Below are 18396 nucleotides of genomic sequence, written 5' to 3' on the forward strand. Positions count from 1 at the left end.
GTGAGGCATCAAACCAACAGCACTCCATGCCTCAAAGCCTTCCATACTTCAAGATTCAAATTAGACAACTGAAAAACCTCCTTTGGTACCCCAGCTTTGCAGATATAAGACCCATCTCTTGCATATAAAATCACCAGATTGTGCTTTTGTGTTGCTATTAAATGAGCAGTAATAAGATCATCTTAAGATATATACATCTTTTTTCTAATGTTTACATTATGAACAAGATACACAACAGACATTAACCAATATATTGGAGGGGAGCTAGCCTTCCTCCCCCTTGACCTTGACCCACAAATACTCATGAATACACATGATTAGAGTAGTGGCAATTGTAGTTAATCAGATAAGCAAGATTTTGTAAAACTGGAAGCAGAAGGCGTTGACAGAGTAGTTAGTCTTCCTTGAAAGGCATAAGCGAGAGATCTTCATTTATGCAAACTAAGTGCAGAGCCATTCCTCTGCCCTTTGCAAGAGAAAGTTAAATTCAAATTTGGCTCCCACTTTTGCATGCATTTTGCAGCACCCTGTGAGGCTCTTGTACATTAGACTGTGAGGTATGTAGATTCATGCTCATTTTTAAGTAATGTACTTTTGTAATTTCTATAAGGTTTGAGGAGCCTTTTCCAAAAGTCTGGGGTATTCTTGCTAATTCTCCCCAGCCTGCACCGTTAGTTCTGGATCAGTCAATGGACAAGAAGTATGTGTGGAAAATAAAACAAAAATGAAAACCAAAACAAAGAAACCTGTATATTTGTTTATTAGTTTGTGTGAAATAATTTGCTTTTTGATATTTCAATTTAAAGAGAAAAAAATAGTTACCACAGGGGGATAATCAGAGTACTATTGGGCTTTCCTGCATTTTTTCACTGTTCAGTATTGTTATTTTATTTTGAATTATTTTTACTAGGTTTAAAATCTTTGAAGTCTCTTTGAGACTTTGTTTCTAAAATGGGGAGCACTTGAAAAAATTTTAAATAATTTTAGAAATTGTTTCTATGGTTCCTTGCTATCTTTACAGGGCTGGTCACATAATAATCCTTCTTTATGGATACGTGTTGACTGAGAATTCTGTTATTATCATTTCACAGAACTGCCATTTGCTGAATCCATACTCACCTCTATTATTTTCTTAGATTTTCGAAGATTCAGGAATCACAGAAATAAGGTACCAGACAATGATATATGAGATACTTTCCTAGGGATATAATAATAATAAATCCACAGCATCTAGAAATATTGTCAAACTATTTAATAACAATAGTACTAACACCACTACCCATTATAATGAAAATTACTACAAGTAAAATGTAAGCTTCACAAACTCCAACATATTCCAAGAACTTGGAACAGTGACCAGACCATAGCAGTAGCGCTCAATTTGGATTTCTGGACGAATGATTACCAGTGAAACTTACCATGAAGTCTCCTAAGGACTTCATAAACATGAACACATTTTAGTCTCATGAAAATGTTGGGATCAACCTCCATTATTATTTATTATTGTCTATTACATTTTTATTTCTATTTATTTTTCTGTTATATTTGTAAACATTTGGGTGGCAGCAAGGAAATTTCCCAAACAATGGGTTCAGAAGAGATGGAAAGATTCTACTAGTTATTCAGCTCCTAGGGACAAAGCTCTGGGTGGTTCATACACTGCTGTACTTGGGCCATAATTATAACTGGAACACTATATTCTTTCCATGAGACACCTGCCAAGCAAATATTTCACCTTCTACACATTTCAGGAGTGTGTAAGTGTTCAAAACAAAGATGGCTAGGCTGTGGCTAGGACTCAATCTGTAACATATTTTTCATGAAAAAAAATTATCTTTATAATTGTACTGAATAATGCATAAACAAGTCTAGAGAGCGTTCTTGATACCGGCAGGTTTCTTTTTATTTTAAAAGTGGTATCAGTTAATTTGTTTTGCTCTTTTAGTCTCTCAGTTTAACGACTTAAGAATACCTTAGATTCTATACATTGAAATGGCTCTTCTGAAAAACATATCTGAACATTTGCAGAAAGAAATACACAGTTTAAAGCCGCTGCCGTGGCTCTAGACTATTAACCCTCTAGATATATGCCAAAATTGCCCTGTTGTTCAAATCTAATGGTAGGCTCGGGACTCTGTGGTCCGTGTTTTGAATTGACTATTTTCCTCATGATACTGTGATCTAATAACTGCAGCTCAGGTCAGGGAAAAATAAAACACTCAAGACGAACGTTTGCATTGCAAATCTGTTTATGGGTCCTATACAAATTTCACTGAAATATACTTTCTTTGACAGTGTGCTAGGCCAGTATTTTCTCTGAAAGACACCATTGTAGAAACAGTAATGATTTTCCTGGGAATGTTCCTTAGCCTGATGCAAAGAACTGAAAATAATTAAGGACCAAATCTGGATAAATTGAGATGTTTTATACTTTAATTTTAAATATATGTTCCTTGGTCTTTGCTAGTAGATTTACATGTGCAGAATGTAAAAGTGACTAAAAAATAATTCTTTCAAACTTATAAAAGATGAAGCAAAAAGTTTCAGATAACCTTTCAGAAAGAATTGATCATAGGCATATTGTAAGCATTTTAAAAATATATATTTTATTTGCTTATTTGACAGAGAGAGAGAGAGCGAGCACATTCATGAGCAGGGGGAGGGGCAGGGGAGAGGGAAAGAAACAAGCAGACTCCAGGATAGGCTGACCCGGGCCTTGAGATCATGCCTGAGTTTAAATTAAGAGTCGGATGCTTAACCAACTGAGCCACCCAGGCGCCCCTGAAAGATTTCTGAAGAAAACAGAAGATAATGCATTTCCCAAAATGTTAAAAGAAGACATAACTTGGCAGAATCCTTATATTGGGGAAAAAGAAATTCAAACTTAACTACCTAATCCAATTGCTTACCCTCAATATGTACTGCATCTTCTAATTGATGAACGATCTTACATACATCCAACCTTGGGCAGCCAACTTTTCTGCTATTTGTGTGATGAATCAAAATTTAGTGTCCCGAGATGATGAGGAAAAAAATTCAACCAAGCTGACACAATATTGTGATACTACTTCTCTACTACCTAAGAATTAATTTCACTTTTAATAACTCTGTTCATTCCATAGGTTATAATACTAGTCACATTAATTACCATCGTCACAACCTGTACATCACACTATACTTAAAGAAGCAGAGAATTTGGATGCTGAGTTCAAGAATAAAAATCTCTGGGCAATGTGTGTTTAGCACATTGCCCTACTGAAAACTCAGTTTAACTTAACCCAACAGTTCGCAATTCAATCAGACCCAACATTCTCTTTTTACAGCAACTGTTTTGAAAAGCCCTCTTGAGTATGCTAAAATGACATCTATAAATAGGACTACTCAGCTATATTCATGAAGCAGAAGGTGTCAGTGACCCACCCACATCCTCCCAGAACTCAGTGTTCCAGTAGCTGCCCACCTCAAGCAGATCCCCTTATGGGATTCTGCCTCAGGGTAGTCTCTCAGCCTGGCCAAGGAGCAGACAAGAAAGTCTGGGGAGTTAATCCCCCAGGAGCAGTCCTCAGCTACCTACAAGTGGAAGTCAAAGATAAATGGCCCAGGTCCCCTCATTCTCCAGATGGGACAAATCCTAGGCAGGTCTTACATACTTTCCCAGAGCTCCCCAGCAGGAGTGAGCCTCTGCCACCCACAGTGGTAGCTTGCTTATAACCTGACTCTTGGCTGCCTTCTCTTCCCTTTCTTAATTCCCCATTCCTCTGTCAGTGCTTCCTGTCCTAGCTTCCTAAAGAAAGTACTTGTACACAAATCCTTGTTTCAGGGTCTGTTTCAGGGGGAACCCAAATTAAGACAATACATAATTTTTAAAAAAAATCTATATAATGCTCTAGGGGTAATATGAAAGAGATATAAAAGGAAAGTAACAAAGTCAAGTTCTGTTTTCAACATGTAAATAGTCAGGCATGACTACATATTGCCTAGTGTCACATACAATGAATTAAGCAGCACGTAATGACGTGGTCAGAGAGGTGCTTTCTCACATGGAATCACCATGAAGAAAAAAACATGTGCAAATGCAGATTCACACAGGTGTGCTGTGTTGCCAACTACCCTAAGTGGTGTGGCCAACAATGGAATGATTGGCAAAATGCAGAGCACACTAAGCACAAGTTTCCCTTAATGTTCATGGTGGTTCATTAATACTGAAAGCAAAAGTTCCGTTTTTAATGTACACTATTGTTTATAAGTAGGTTTTATTTGTATGACTGTCAAGCAGAACATTAAAACATTGTACAGGATAAGGGGCAGTTTCTCAGCATATGCCTGGTCAGCTCACATGTCTTAGCATCTCTGGCCCTGCCCACAAAATGCTAGTGGCACCCTCCCCCCCAATGGATTGCATTGTCCCAAACCACCCTCAAAAAGGAAGGAAGGAAGGAAGGAAAGCAAGAGGGAGGAAGGAAGAAAGAAAAACTAAAAACGCAGGAGAAGGGGAAAAAGCAAGGGATTTAGACTTTCACAATTTAAATCCCACCCCCACTTTTTGTTAGAAGTAAGACCTTAAGCAATTTACTTATGGCCCTTCTGGCTCATATTCCTCCTCTGGAAAAAAACACACTCTAACTCAAATAGTTCAGAGACTAAATGAGTAAAACACAATGTCTGGCACCAAGTGATGGTTCAAAAATATTAACTATTTTTATTACTCTATCTCCTGGCTAAATGACTGATCTAATTCTAGTCATCTCTCCAACCAGGAGGCATGAATTGTGCAGTATGTGAAAATATGGGTTTAGGTGTATAGTTATAAGTTTTCCAGGTGTGGCTTATGAATTTATCATCTTTCCATGCTCTCCCTCCTCCTTGTCTCTACTATCCGCCCTTGGTCACTGGTTATTGCCAGTAATAATGACCTGATGAGAGTATTATTCGAGATTTTGTACCCCTAATGTCCAATTAGGATAGCTTATAAAAGGTGAACACAGGGAAGACAGAGGAAAAAAAAAATCCTGATTTAGCCTTTTTCCCCCCTCTTTGGCTAATCATAGAGAGCTAGCTGGACAATTTGAATAACAAATGAGATCATGTGTAGGAACACACTGTTGTAAACTATAAAGCGAAGTGCAAATGTAAAAATGCTTCTGTTCTTGTTATTTATTAATAGTATCATTAGTTACCCAGCTGTTAGAATCCCGGCTAGGAAAGACATAGAGACTTAGCATTATCCTTCGTAAATGAGATAGCTGAGAACCAAGACTAGATGTAGTCTAAAAAGAGAAGAGGGAAGAAGATCACGCCCGTGGCTTTGTGGCAGAGGGTGTTTTGAAATGAAGAGCTGGCTGGGAAATGGTGGTACCAAGTGAGGCAGGGGAGCAGAGGTAACAAATTAAAGGGTCATCTTTTTAAGGCTGCAGAAGTCTTCTTGAAGAAGGGACTGCATTGATTGATGTGGCCTGTAATGGAAACTCAGATAATGAAATAAAACCGGCATTTAAGAATTTCAGGCTGAGAACTCATTGCCATGGCAACCCTCTCAGAAGGGAACTTGGATAAGAAAATAAGGTTTACTTGACTATGCCTTAAAATGAAAACCTACACTGCAGTGAAATAATTAAATACAGAATTCCAAATTTGCTTATTGCTGCAATGCTTAGAGGAAGCAGTGAAGTTGCAGGTCTGTTGTCTTTTCCATTGGAAGTCATTACTTCTTAAACTCTGTGACTCATGGAGGGAAAACCACCCAGTTTTGAGGGATCTCTATTGATATTAGGTGTTTCCTACCAGCAAAAATTTAATTTTTTTTTTTTTTTTTTACATTCCACACATCATCTAGCATGGTTCTCAAGTAGAAATCACAGAGGTATATACTATGAAAACAAGCACCCAACTTTTAGTTGTTCATAATCACATAAAACTACCAAATTCACATATTAATTTTTAGCTACACTTCATGGGAAAATCATTTTTAACCTAAATAAAATCTGGTTTATATTCAGATTCTGATCGTTTTTATATTAACATCTATTTTCTTATTACATGCTCTCCCTCAAAGAACATCAAACTGGGCACACTATATTTTGTCAGTTACAAGGGGTTTTCCTGAATATCCAGTATCACTGACAGATATAAATCTTTTCCTTTTAACTGATACTGAGGGCAGAAATCACTTGATCCTTTTTGAATGGCTTGGATTAGGTTTCTAAAAGTAAAACTGTTGGTAGAATTTGCCATTGAGGAAATTTAAGATCATATTGCAGAAAAGAAATAGAGGGCAAGACAAACACAAAAATCCTTATAAAATATTTCTATGCTCACTTAAAAACAACAAAAACAGTACGACATATAAGATAATATCTATGATATTATAGTACCTCTACATCAATATTATTCATAATGGTCCCTGTCAAAAGGAATCTTTCCTTACTGCCATCAACCCTACACTCACCTCTTAGATTTAACCAAGATAATCACCAATACAAATAATTTCCTTTATATGATTTAGGTAATATACATTCAAAAGGATATCCTGCATAAGTGAAGTCCCACAATACCCCTTCTCAGGACACAGCATTGTCCCAGACATTAAAATAATGCAGTTGTTGAATTTCACCAATCTGACTATTCATTTTTCAAGCCACATGTATTAGAATACTGTGTTTCTAAGACCTGTGTTTTGACACCTACCTTTATCCTTCCCAAGGTTTTGCTGAGAAAATCTACACTCTCTGACTTTTCTTTCAACTTTTTCCCCCTGTTCCTATTTCTGATTATCCTCTCCATGTTGCCTACATTTTTTTGCCTATCCTGGAATCAACACTTTCAAGGTTGCAGATAATGTATATACAAGTAAATCTGCATATATTTGAATCTTGCCCAAGGGAAATTTGTGGTTGGAGGAAAATAAGTGAATTATATTTGAAGTAGGTTGGAAGAAATAAGGTACATGCACAAACAAGGTCTAGGAAGCATGGAAGATGGGTCAGACTTTTCATTTGAAACTCTTTACGGTAAGATTTAGAAGAAGAATCATGACTGAAATCATAAATTTAAACATTCATCAGTATTAATAAAGCTGTGCTAATTAATAATTCATAGGAGAGACGTGCCACTATAAAATGAACCATTGGATTTATTGATTACTTTTATCCTTTTACAACCTAAAGCAAACATGTAGATATATACTGAAAAGAAGCCACCAAGAAGAATAGACAGAGGAGAGAAATGTAAGGAAACATTCTCTCTTAAATTAATAAAAGAATATTATTTTTTCATAGTGAAAAATTTTGTCTACAACACCTCCAAAAGCAAATAACTACCTTATTTCTAGATAATCACATGTAACTTTTCCCCTCCTCTGTATTTAAAGGGTATCTCTTTTTAGCAAAAAACTGAAGCTAAGTGAAATTTATTTGTATCCCTCTGTGTTTTTTGTTTCTCCCAAACTTCCTCCAGACCTCCTTCCAATTCCCCTCCTCCTCCAGGCTGAGGCCCTGAGCACTTTTATCATCCTCTAATTCATCCTGCCAAAGTGAAAAGTAATTTGATGAATTTCTTCATGTTAAGGTATTAGGAAATTAATTATCTACAGATCTCGGGAGTATTTGCATTTTAAAGGAAAATTGCAGAGAAAAGACAATGCCTGGCCATCATAAATTACTCATTAATTATGGAATTCCAGACATCTGTGGGAAAATATGTAAGAGTGATGGGAATGAGAGAATGCTCTCAAATCATACAATAGATATGATGATCTTATCTATTTATTTGTGTGGATGGGCAGGAGATGGAGACAAATTATGTATTTGAAGACAACCATTATATCTTCTGGGATTTAGGAGGATGCTTAAAAATGTCTTGGTAGCGGGGCACCTGGTGGTTCAGTAGGTTAAGCATCTGACTTGATTTCAGCTCAGGTTCTGATATCAGGGTTTTAAGACTAAGCATGACACATGCTCCACACAGGGCATGGAGTCTGCTTAAGATTCTCTCTCTCTCCCCATCTCTCTGCTCATTCCCCTCCCAAAGAAAAGTCTTGGCACACAATAAGTTTTATTAATATTTTTTAAAGTAAATAAATGATTATACTCTTTGTTTTACCTCCAGTAAAATTAAAAAAAAAATTCTTTGGAGATATAAGAATAAAGCAGAAATCTCAGAAATCTGTGATACCTATGTTGTGATCTCCAAGCTTTTGCTTTAACTTTGGCAGAAAAGTGGTGCCTGGCAAGTATTTCTTTTATTCAGGAATATTTCCCTAGCCCCCTGCAGGTAGGCAGGTTTATGTGAATATTTTGACCAATGAAATAGGAGCAGAAATGGTGTCTGTTGCTTCTAAGCTGAGACAGTAAAAAGTTCATGCATGAGTTTGCAAGGCCTCTGTTCTAAAGCTGAGCAGGCTGTCAGTTCAAAAGAGCACAACTATGAGATGACAGAATGTCCATTAGCCAAGGTCTCTGAATGTAAGCTGCTGAGATCTTGAGGTTGTCTATAGTTGTAGCACAGCCTACCTGGTCCAGATCATTACAGTATTTAACCATATTGCTTTATGGTTACTTTGTTACATATCTACTATACCACTTTAACTAGTTAATCCTTACTCATTTTTTGTAGCTTTGTTGTAAAATGACACATAGTGGGAGAAACCATCATAATATAAGAGTATTTTTTGAAAATTTAAAGATTAGACTATAAATTTAAGATAGTTAAGTGTGGTGACAAGACTGGTATAATTTAATTTAATTCAATGCATGTACTGAGCAATAGAATTCTGTGGTATGCTCTGCACTGTCAATACAAACATGAGTTGGTAATAATAACAATTACATCATTAATGACTATAAATAAGATGATATTAATAGTTACAAACATTAATAGTGGTTTTAATTGTCAAATAAATATAATATTATGAGATAATAGAGAATATATATTAGTCTCTGTCCCCAGTTTTTGACATGGAGCTCCCCAAACTCTTATAATTCTCTAAGTAATAAGAACTTAAAAACATCTTTTGCTCTAATATAATACTTGTCTTTGACTTCATCTCTCATATAGGTCTCCTAAAACTCTTATAAATTCCTAAGTGATAGGAGCACTTGGGGTATCTTTTATTCTAATGAAGTAACTCTTGGTGAGCTCCTGGATTATTCCTAGAAGGGGGCTGTTCACTAGAAAGACCAAGCAAGGATTAGAAGCTTGAAACTTTCAGCCTTGCCCCTCATCCCCCAGAGAGGGGAAAGGGGCTAGAAATGGGAGTTGATGATTGACCATGCCTATCTTAGGAAGTCTCCATAAAATTCCAGTAGTACGGGTTCAGAGAGCTTCCAGGTTGCCAAACCCAACCACGCCGGAGGAGTAAAGGAAGCCCTCGACTCCATAGGGACAGAAGCTCCTGTGGTCCGGATCCTCCCCGACCTTGCTCTATGTACTTCTTCATCTAAATGTTCATTTATACCCTTTATCATATCCTTTAATAAACTGGTAAATGTAAGTGTATCACTGAGTTCTGTGAGCGCTCCTAGAAAATTAATTGAACCCAAGAGGAGGTTGTTGGGACCTTAGATCTATAGCTGGTTGGTTCAGAAACATAGGTGATAACCCAAGGTTGCTGCTGGCATCTGAAGGGTTTAGGTGTAGGGGTTTGGGGAATAGGTAACCTTATGGAGCTGAGCCCTTAACCTAGGGGATCTGAAACTATCTTCAAGTAGATAGTATCAGAATTGCATTAAATTGTAGGATACCCAGCTGGTGTTCCAGAGAATTGCAAGGTATGAGGAGAAACCTCCACATATTTGGTGACCAGAGTGAAATGTTTTGTGTGAACATTTCACAAAGAATAAATGTGCGATGAGGAAGGACAAGGTTTTTCCCTACACAGGAGAGGGGAAAAAAACGAGTTTTTCTTTTATGAAAGTACTAACTGAATACTTGATAATAATTAATTTCTGACTGAACAACGTCAAGAGATGACATGATAAATGTCTAGAGGTCTGGTTTTCAGAATAGATGTCAAAGCAAGAATGATCTCAATCTCCTAAATTTGCCAAAACCTAAAATGTGAAAATAACTTATACTTGAAGTAATATTGCCAAAGAGTTTTATAGAGAATTACATTTTTTCAAATATCTTACATCCATTATTTCAACTGATCCCCATAACAGCCTCTTGAATTAGAGAGATTGGAGATAACACTAATAATTTACTTATTCTTTGTAGGTGGAAACTGAGGCTACAGAATACTGACTTGGCTTATCAGTCATCACACATGACAACTGGTAAAGCAAACACTAAGCACACTTTTACCTCTGGTAAAAGGGTTTATGAGAAATTTTCTGTGACATGTATATAAATGAGCTCAAGTTAAGTTTATTTTCCACTTTAATAGCCAGGCTCTTTATATCAACCCTCTCTCCCCCAGCTATTAAAATAAGTACACAAAGTATAAGCCAATACATTAAAACATATATCCAATTGTAATCAGTTTCTAAGAATTTTCCATTTTCTCCACATAATGAGGATTTGATTGTATCAGCATTGTAATTTTTTTAAACATTGGTCAAGAACATGATATTCCATATAAAATAGAAAGCCCACTTCCTTCTTAAATAAAGGAAGGAAGGAAGGGAGGGAGGAAGAAAGGAAGGAAAGTAGAGAGTGTGGAGGGAGAAAAGGAGGAAGGAAGGGAGGGGAGGTAGGTGGGAGGAAGAGAAGGAAGGGAAAAAGGAAGGAAAGAAGGGAGGAAGGAACGAAAATAGATGTTTTGTGTATGAATAAGAGACAAGGTATTTGACAGAAAATCCATTCAACTGGAATCTTGCTTCATGTTTTGCAAATATTTTCCACCTCCATTTTTATTTTTATTAATATCAAAATGACTTTGGTTTAGCATCATCGACTAGCTTAGCACCAAGTAAGATGTAATTAACCCCTCAAAATCATCATCCAAGGTATTTAGGTAGACCTAATCCCAATCCCAGGATGATTAGAGCATTGCTTTAGTCTCTCTGTAGGTCATCTGACAAAAGTCAATTGAACTTAGTCCATAATTCTCCCACTCTTTACCTAATGGGAGCAAGTAATATAATAGCAGATATGATTGTTTTAAGATCATCATCGTTAGAGACTTTTTTTTTCCTATTAAAAGAATGGGTGCTATTTTTACACTATTTCTAGTGGGCTAGCATCTTCTTACTTTCTTTTGGCTTTAGAAAAGGAATCATTAGCTATTCCAGAGAATTCATTAGCTAATTCTTTTCAGGTCACTTGGTCTATATAGACCTTGAGACCTGAAAAGAATTGAGAAGCTAGAAACTTCCATACATATCCATTTTTTGAAGCACTTGAGTCCCTTGCCTTTATAATCAATATGCCATATTGATAAAATTTTAATTATTCCTAAATGTGCACACCTGGGTTGATTTTCCTTATTTTGCTGTAAAAAACAAAATCAGCCCACGAAGTTTAATAGTTTCTTTTGCTCCATTCTCTTTGAACTCAAGTTTTCTCCTCTAAGACAGAGGGATCTTACTTATTGATTCATTTTTAAGAAAAAAAAATAAAAATCAAAGAGTGAAATAAAATATTATGTTCTGTTAATAATTAAGCAAAGATTTAAAAGATTGTATAATCAGTTTGAAAAAAAAAAGTGTTATTTTAAGCAAACTCACCAATGTACATTGAAAAAGGCATTTCAAAAATATAATCATGCATGAAAAGCCCAGCAACCAACTAAGGTTATCTAAATGTGTCTGACTCTCAGTACTCCTTCATGCAAATAATAAAACCTCTGCTTTTGTTACCTCTTAAGTAATGTCGATCCATTCAGCCTGTTAAGAAGTCAAGGGTTAAACTATCTTCCTGCCCCACAGTTCCACCAAGGTTATCATCTATGAGAAAAGATCCCAGGGATTCTGACCAAATTAACTTACTTTTGGGTATTTACACTCTCATTTTTCTCATACTTTTGTTTTCCTGGTGTAATTGAGATGTAATAAACGTCAGACATGTTGCAAAAGAAAAGCAGGTGAATAAATACTCCCAAATCCAGCTCGAAGAGACTTCCTTTCATCCCAGCCTACTGGTAAGGAAGTAGATTAGATCCACATTTTTGAAATCTCTCAGTCTAAATTGATAAAATTTAGAAGGGATGTGGCATACCCAGCTACAGACTATTAATATAAGAAGACCCAAATAGGCATCAACTTTTAAATTAAAATGCCCACACGCCCCCTTTCTCCAAAAGGTAACAGCACTATGGATGAAAGAAAGTAGGTGAGATGGCTCTAGTTGTATGGTTCTATAGCTTTAACTCCCAAAACATCACACACAATTAAGCAAATATTTAGGGCACACAAAAGAGTGGAGTTATGATAGCCAGTAGCACATCACTTACTAAGAACCTTAACCTTAGTTTTCTGAATTTTAGAAATGGATGGTATTATTTTCCCAAATACAAAGGCTGAAAAGAATAAGAAATGAGAAACAGAAAAGAACTTACAACTGATCGGATGTTATTTTCTTTCATCAGCTTCAGAGACGATTTATAGCAATTTGCAAGGTCCTCCTTGTGGGAACCATTAATATGACCTCTGGCTATTGGTCCTACGGTATGGATGACATCTGCACATGCAAAAGGAAGGAGAAATAGCATAAGCAAGGTATTTTTCACTTTTCACACAAATGGTGCTTTATTTATTGTAGATATTTGTGCTGGAGCCTGGAGACAAGCAAGCTAAGAATTATTGATGATGCAAATGCTTCTCTGGTAGAAGATTTTATATAGCACAGCCTCTTAAAGTAGGCAGTTGCCCAGGAAGGTGATAATTGTGAAAGGGCATCCCCTACCAGTAAATTATTTCATTGTTATTGGTCAGATCCTAGTAAGACAGATTATAATACAAGATGTGAATAATTGGCACCCTGGCAAAAGACAAACCCTTGGTGAGAAATAACTGAGAAATAATTGCCTGCAAAATGAGCATTCTGAATTGACATGGGAAAGAAGAACCAATGCTTCACATCACTTTACTTATAAATAAGACAATAGTTCCAGGCATTGTACACAATAAAAAGGGATAAATTTCTGAGAATGTGCCAAGATAATTTGTAACAATTAGTAATAACCCTAAAAGGAATAACTTTAAAATATCTCTACCAATTTTAAAGTGCAACCTACCAATCCTCACATATATGAGGTATGCTAGGCATGATAGTCCCTACTAGTCCCTACTATTGTTTACTATATTAAAACTTTCAAAAAGCAATCTATACTTTCAACCTCTATATTTGAAACACAGAATTAGATTTTTTTTTTTTTTTTTGGGCACATAAAACTAGTCATTGTGTTTTTTTAATACCTTCACACACATAAATTTTTTTCACTTAGGAACATAATGAAATAGAACTGTTTCAGTTTTAAAGTCTGTAAGGATCATAAGAGAGAACTCAAATTATAAACCAAATTACTTGAACGCATTATAACATCCGTTTTCCAGTCTTAGCTGTTAATCTGGATTATTTGCCCATCTCATTGACGTAAGTAACAACAACTAATCATGTTTGATCAGAAGGACAAATTTGGTCTAATATTACTGGACTATTATAATGAGTTGAAATCATTTGCTTTGTCCAATCAGTACCACTTCATTTCAACAACAATGACAAGATAAGAACACATCACAAAAGTGAGACTATGGAACAGTCTTAAATTACATAGGAAATTTAAATGGCAGAAAATAAGTCACTAAGGGTAAAATCTTCGTTGTTTGCCTACTAAATACTCAGACTACTAAATACTCAAAATACTGAGGGTATTATCTCATGTTTGAGAAATCCTCAAAATGTTGATTAAAGCCCTTGTCAAATAATATTAAAGATGATATCTTGTGATCAAAACAGGCAGAAACATCACCAGCAAGTTCATGCAGATGTTCTTGCACAGGCCAATGTTGCTTTAAAGTGAGAACCCCAATAACATAGGAAAGGACAAAGGGAGATTAGGTTATGTCTAGCAAAAAGAAAAAGAAAAAGAACACAAAACAAAAACCTAGCACACAGTGATATCATATTTTTAATAATAGAGTAACACATAAGAGCTGTATCTATTGAAGCAATGCAAGTTCTCTACCAGATGTAGTGAATTTTTAATTGAATATTTCACATTAGTTTCCATTTTGAAGCAAATGCTAGAATACGTGAAGAAGGAAGGTTGTGCTTGGCTTTACTTCATTTTCCCCTTCATGACTACCTGTTTGTGCCTAGCTACAATAGTCTAAATCCCCCAATGAATCCAAAGGGAGAGAAGCTGTAGAGTAACAACACAGGATTGTAGAGAACATTCCCCAAAAGTGGGTATGATAAGCTGTGGGTTTAAAGGTCAATTACACTTGGGAATCACTGGGTGAAATTAAATCAAAACAGGTATCTTGGGGCGCCTGGGTGGCTCAGTGGGTTAAAGCCTCCACCTTCGGCTCAGGTCCAGGGTCCTTGGATCGAGCCCCGCATTAGGGTTGCTGCTCAGCGGGGAGCCTGCTTCCTCCTCTCTCTCTGCCTGCCTCTCTGCCTACTTGTGATCTCTGTCAAATAAATAAATAAAATCTTAAAAAAAAAAAAGAACAATTAAAAAAAAAAAACAGCTATCTTAGGTAGGACATTCAGTATGCAACAATGGATTATGAATCTCAACCAGAGGGGATACAGAATGGAATACATTTGACTGTTAAAAACTATGTTTTACAGAGTACTTCAAGGTACTAAATTTCCACAAATTTACCTTTGGGAAATGTTATACCAGAACTACTCCAGTACCCTCACTGCCATTGTTAAAGGACAAATCCATGGGTTTTATTTTGTTTTCTTCTCTTGTTCCCAAATGCCTCTGTACCTCAAATACTTAATAAAGAAGAAACAAGGTATGACCTTGGATTCCTTATAATATGGATGGAGAAGGTCAAGAATAAGTGCCTCTTATCTGGGGTCTTAAGGTGTGTCTACTTGAGCCAAGTAAAAACAGGGCTTAGGGGCATTAATGGGAAGAGGAAAGAGAGAGAGAGTCCATAAAAGGAGAAAATAGTGACATTTAAAAAATCCTTTTTCTTTGCTTTTCCCTGTAGACATCATTGTCCACATAACTTAAATGGGATTTATGAAAAGCTATTCCTTACATTTCTTCAGTTCTCCATTTAATTTAAAAGTCTAAGGACAAACAGCCAATCAATGAGCCTTCTTCTCAACATCAAAATATTGATCCCTGTATTTTATGCTCTATATTAAACTTACAACATCCAAGATCAAGTGTTATTATCGACCAACACAATGACCTCTCAGATCCACAAAGCTGAAGGTGAAATCAATGTGAGGCCCAAAAGTAAATTTCCTTCATTATTTTAATTGTTCATAGCACTTAGGAGAGATTCTTCCACACTGACAAGTTCCTCTTTTCCCATTATAAAACTCATTCAGGAGGTCTGCTTTCCAATTCCAGCTCCAACCCTGACTTGCCAAGTGCTCCAGATGAAGCCACCCTTTCGCTGGCCCCTGTCTTGGTTTCCTTATCCACAAAACAAATGAACTGCTTAGATGATCTCTGTGGTTTATTCTGAGATGTGTGGCCTCATTAACATTTACCTTTGTATCAGGGACAGATGGAGAACAAAATGATGGCCGGGCATTTACAAGAGACCTTAAACAAGGGGCTTGCAAGTTTTGTGAGTATTAAGGATCCTTTTTCTAATATCAAAAATATCACAGACTACCCTTCCACAATACTAGTTTCAAAATCCATTGATGGAGAACAAGTTTGAGACAAACAGCTGTTACAACATCAATGAGGCTTTACATTAATTTACATTTTGTTGAACACAATAGCATCTTGATAGTAGATACATATGTATGAGATAAATGCATTCAATCCATAGATAATGCTTTCACTTGCACATGAATTTGTGGATTCCTTGGTATAAATAAGATAATGTAAACAGAAGTGTTTAATTTGATTTCTGGTGCATATAGAAGCTCAATTACCACCACCACCAACAGCAGCAATATCCAAGACATCTTATATACACAGGCAGAAACGAGTCATCATCTCTGTTCTGATATGGAAAGTATATCACACTTTAAGTCCTAAGGCCTGATTAAAAGTCAGAAGTCCCACATCTGTCACTAATTAGCTGTGTGACCTTGGACAAGTCACTCTCCTCTTTAGGTTTCCCTCTCCAAGTTAAAAGAAGGAGTTGAATAAGAAGGCCTATAAGATTCTTTGCTGTTCTTGAATTCAGTTCCTCTCCTGTTTGCCTATTAAGAATAGATCTATAGATTCTAAGTAGTCTAATTCACTCTTGTCCAGATAAACGAGCAGCACTCATGGTTCAAGTTTTTCAAACACACTTATACAAATAAAGTGCAAATTGGTCCCATCCCCAGAGACAGTGTTTTACATACCTATCAACATTATAAATGTAGACTCCTCTTGATCCAATAGTTCTATTTCTAGGAATATATCCTAGATAATATGCTTACTTATATGCAAAATGGCATTTATACAGGTCATTCACTATAACACTGTATATGACAGGCAAAGATTGGAAGCAACCTCAATGTCCATCAATAGGGACTAGTAAAATAATTATGCCTTTATACAATGAAATATTGTGTTTCTGTAAAAAGAGCAACGAAGGTATTTACATGTGGTTATGTAAAGATAGTGAAGATATATTACTAAGTAAAAAATGTGGAGAGGTATAATTAATATGCTACCATTAGTGTAAAAATATCCCACAGGTGAAGGAAAGAATGTAATTTTTTTTTTTTTTTTTTTTTTAGCTAATACTTGCATAAAACAACTCTGGAAAGAGTAACATGCACTTAATTACAGTGATTCCCTACTAGGGTCATGATGGAAAAGTTTTTATGACTTTTATTAAATCCTTACAAAACAATACAAATTCCAGCATTGACAGTTGGTGTCAGGAAGATGAGCTCTATCATTTCACCTGGCGTGGTGGTTAAAGTGCTTGGATGTTTTCCCCCACTTTTAAAAAACCTTTTTTTTTTTTTTTGTCTTTTTTACACATCTTAACATTGAACATGGCCATTCCCCTCCCCCAGCGTGGGTCGGTCTGGGGACCAGGCACCTTCACAGTAATGGTTCTGACAGCCCCTCAGCTCCCACGGTCTGTGTGACATGTGTTGGGCAGAGAAGTGGCTATCTCACCTTTGGGAAGAGGCAAATATGGGAAGGAGATATTTCAGTGTTTGTCTGTTATATTTTTTTTACATTCAAATTATATGAATATATTACCTACTCAACAATTACTTAAAGCATTAAAACAAAGGGTACATGGTTTATTAAACCATGTTCCTGGATCCCATCTACCATACTCTACAATATACAAAGATTGTTACTGTGCTTTATAAAGATGATCTTACATCACTGTAAATATGAAAATATTCTTGAAAAAGATACAGTTCCAAGGGATTTAACAGAATGACTCCATAGGTATATCTTTCCTTATTTTGCTACTCTCAATAATCTCTTTATGTAAGTAATTATTTTCAGTTAAAAGCATGGTTCAAATGATGGACAAAAGGACATTTTTCTCCTATATTTTTAATATCTACCTTTAATATTTCACTACAATCTTAATATGCAAATTGAATCCTAGACACTTTATAGTGGAAATGTAGTATAGACATATACATCCTATATATCTCAGCAATCAAAGAATTTTGAATAGTAGCTAAAAATTTTTGGGAATGAAAAGGACTATATAGAAAATTTCATCTGTTTTCCCTTGTTTGGGAACTAGAGAGGGAGAATAAAATGTCCAAAGTCGTACATCAACATGGGGAGATACAATATCACAATGGCAATGTGATTATAGATAAAGGTTTCCTAAGGTGCCTATTTAATTGAAGGAAATGATATACATTTGTATATACAAAATTCGGCATGTTTATCATGAATCCCATTGCCTTTACCTCATAGTTTGTACACACGCAGATTCTGGTTAGCTATTGCTATGGATAAAAACAAAAAAACAATACCCCATGAATCGAAACAAAATAAACAAAAATTACCCCAAAATATGGTAGCTTAAGAGTGGTAACAACCATTTCATTATTTCTTATGGTTCCTCTGGGTGAGAAATTCTGAAAGGGCTCAGCTAAAAGGTCTGGTATAGGGTGTCTCCCATGGTTGCAGTCAGTCCATGGTTGGTAGTGGAACAGTGGTGGTGATAAAGCAGCTAAGAGTTGGACGGACATCCTTCCCTCTTCAGGGAAGAGAGTCTCAGGGACTCTCCATAAAGACTAGTTTGGGTTTCCTCACAACATGGTGGCCTCAGAGTAGTCAATTTGCCCTCATGACAGCTCAGGGTTCCAAAAGCAAGTATACCAGAG

At 36.1% G+C, this 18396-nt stretch overlaps 1 protein-coding gene across 4 annotated transcripts in view; it reads right to left on the bottom strand.

Moving 5' to 3' along the window:
* The window catches only part of MACROD2 (mono-ADP ribosylhydrolase 2), a 1944634-nt gene that overhangs the window by 731979 nt on the left and 1194259 nt on the right, over nucleotides 1-18396 (bottom strand). For all 4 annotated transcript variants that reach the window (XM_082743694.1, XM_082743700.1, XM_082743702.1 and 1 more), the window contains exon 6: nucleotides 12494-12615. In XM_082743694.1, the coding sequence (XP_082599820.1) occupies nucleotides 12494-12615 (122 nt within the window). The remainder of the gene's footprint in view (nucleotides 1-12493; nucleotides 12616-18396) is intronic.

Source organism: Mustela nivalis (assembly GCF_964662115.1).
Source record: "Mustela nivalis genome assembly, chromosome: 8".
Lineage (NCBI taxonomy): Eukaryota > Metazoa > Chordata > Mammalia > Carnivora > Mustelidae > Mustela > Mustela nivalis.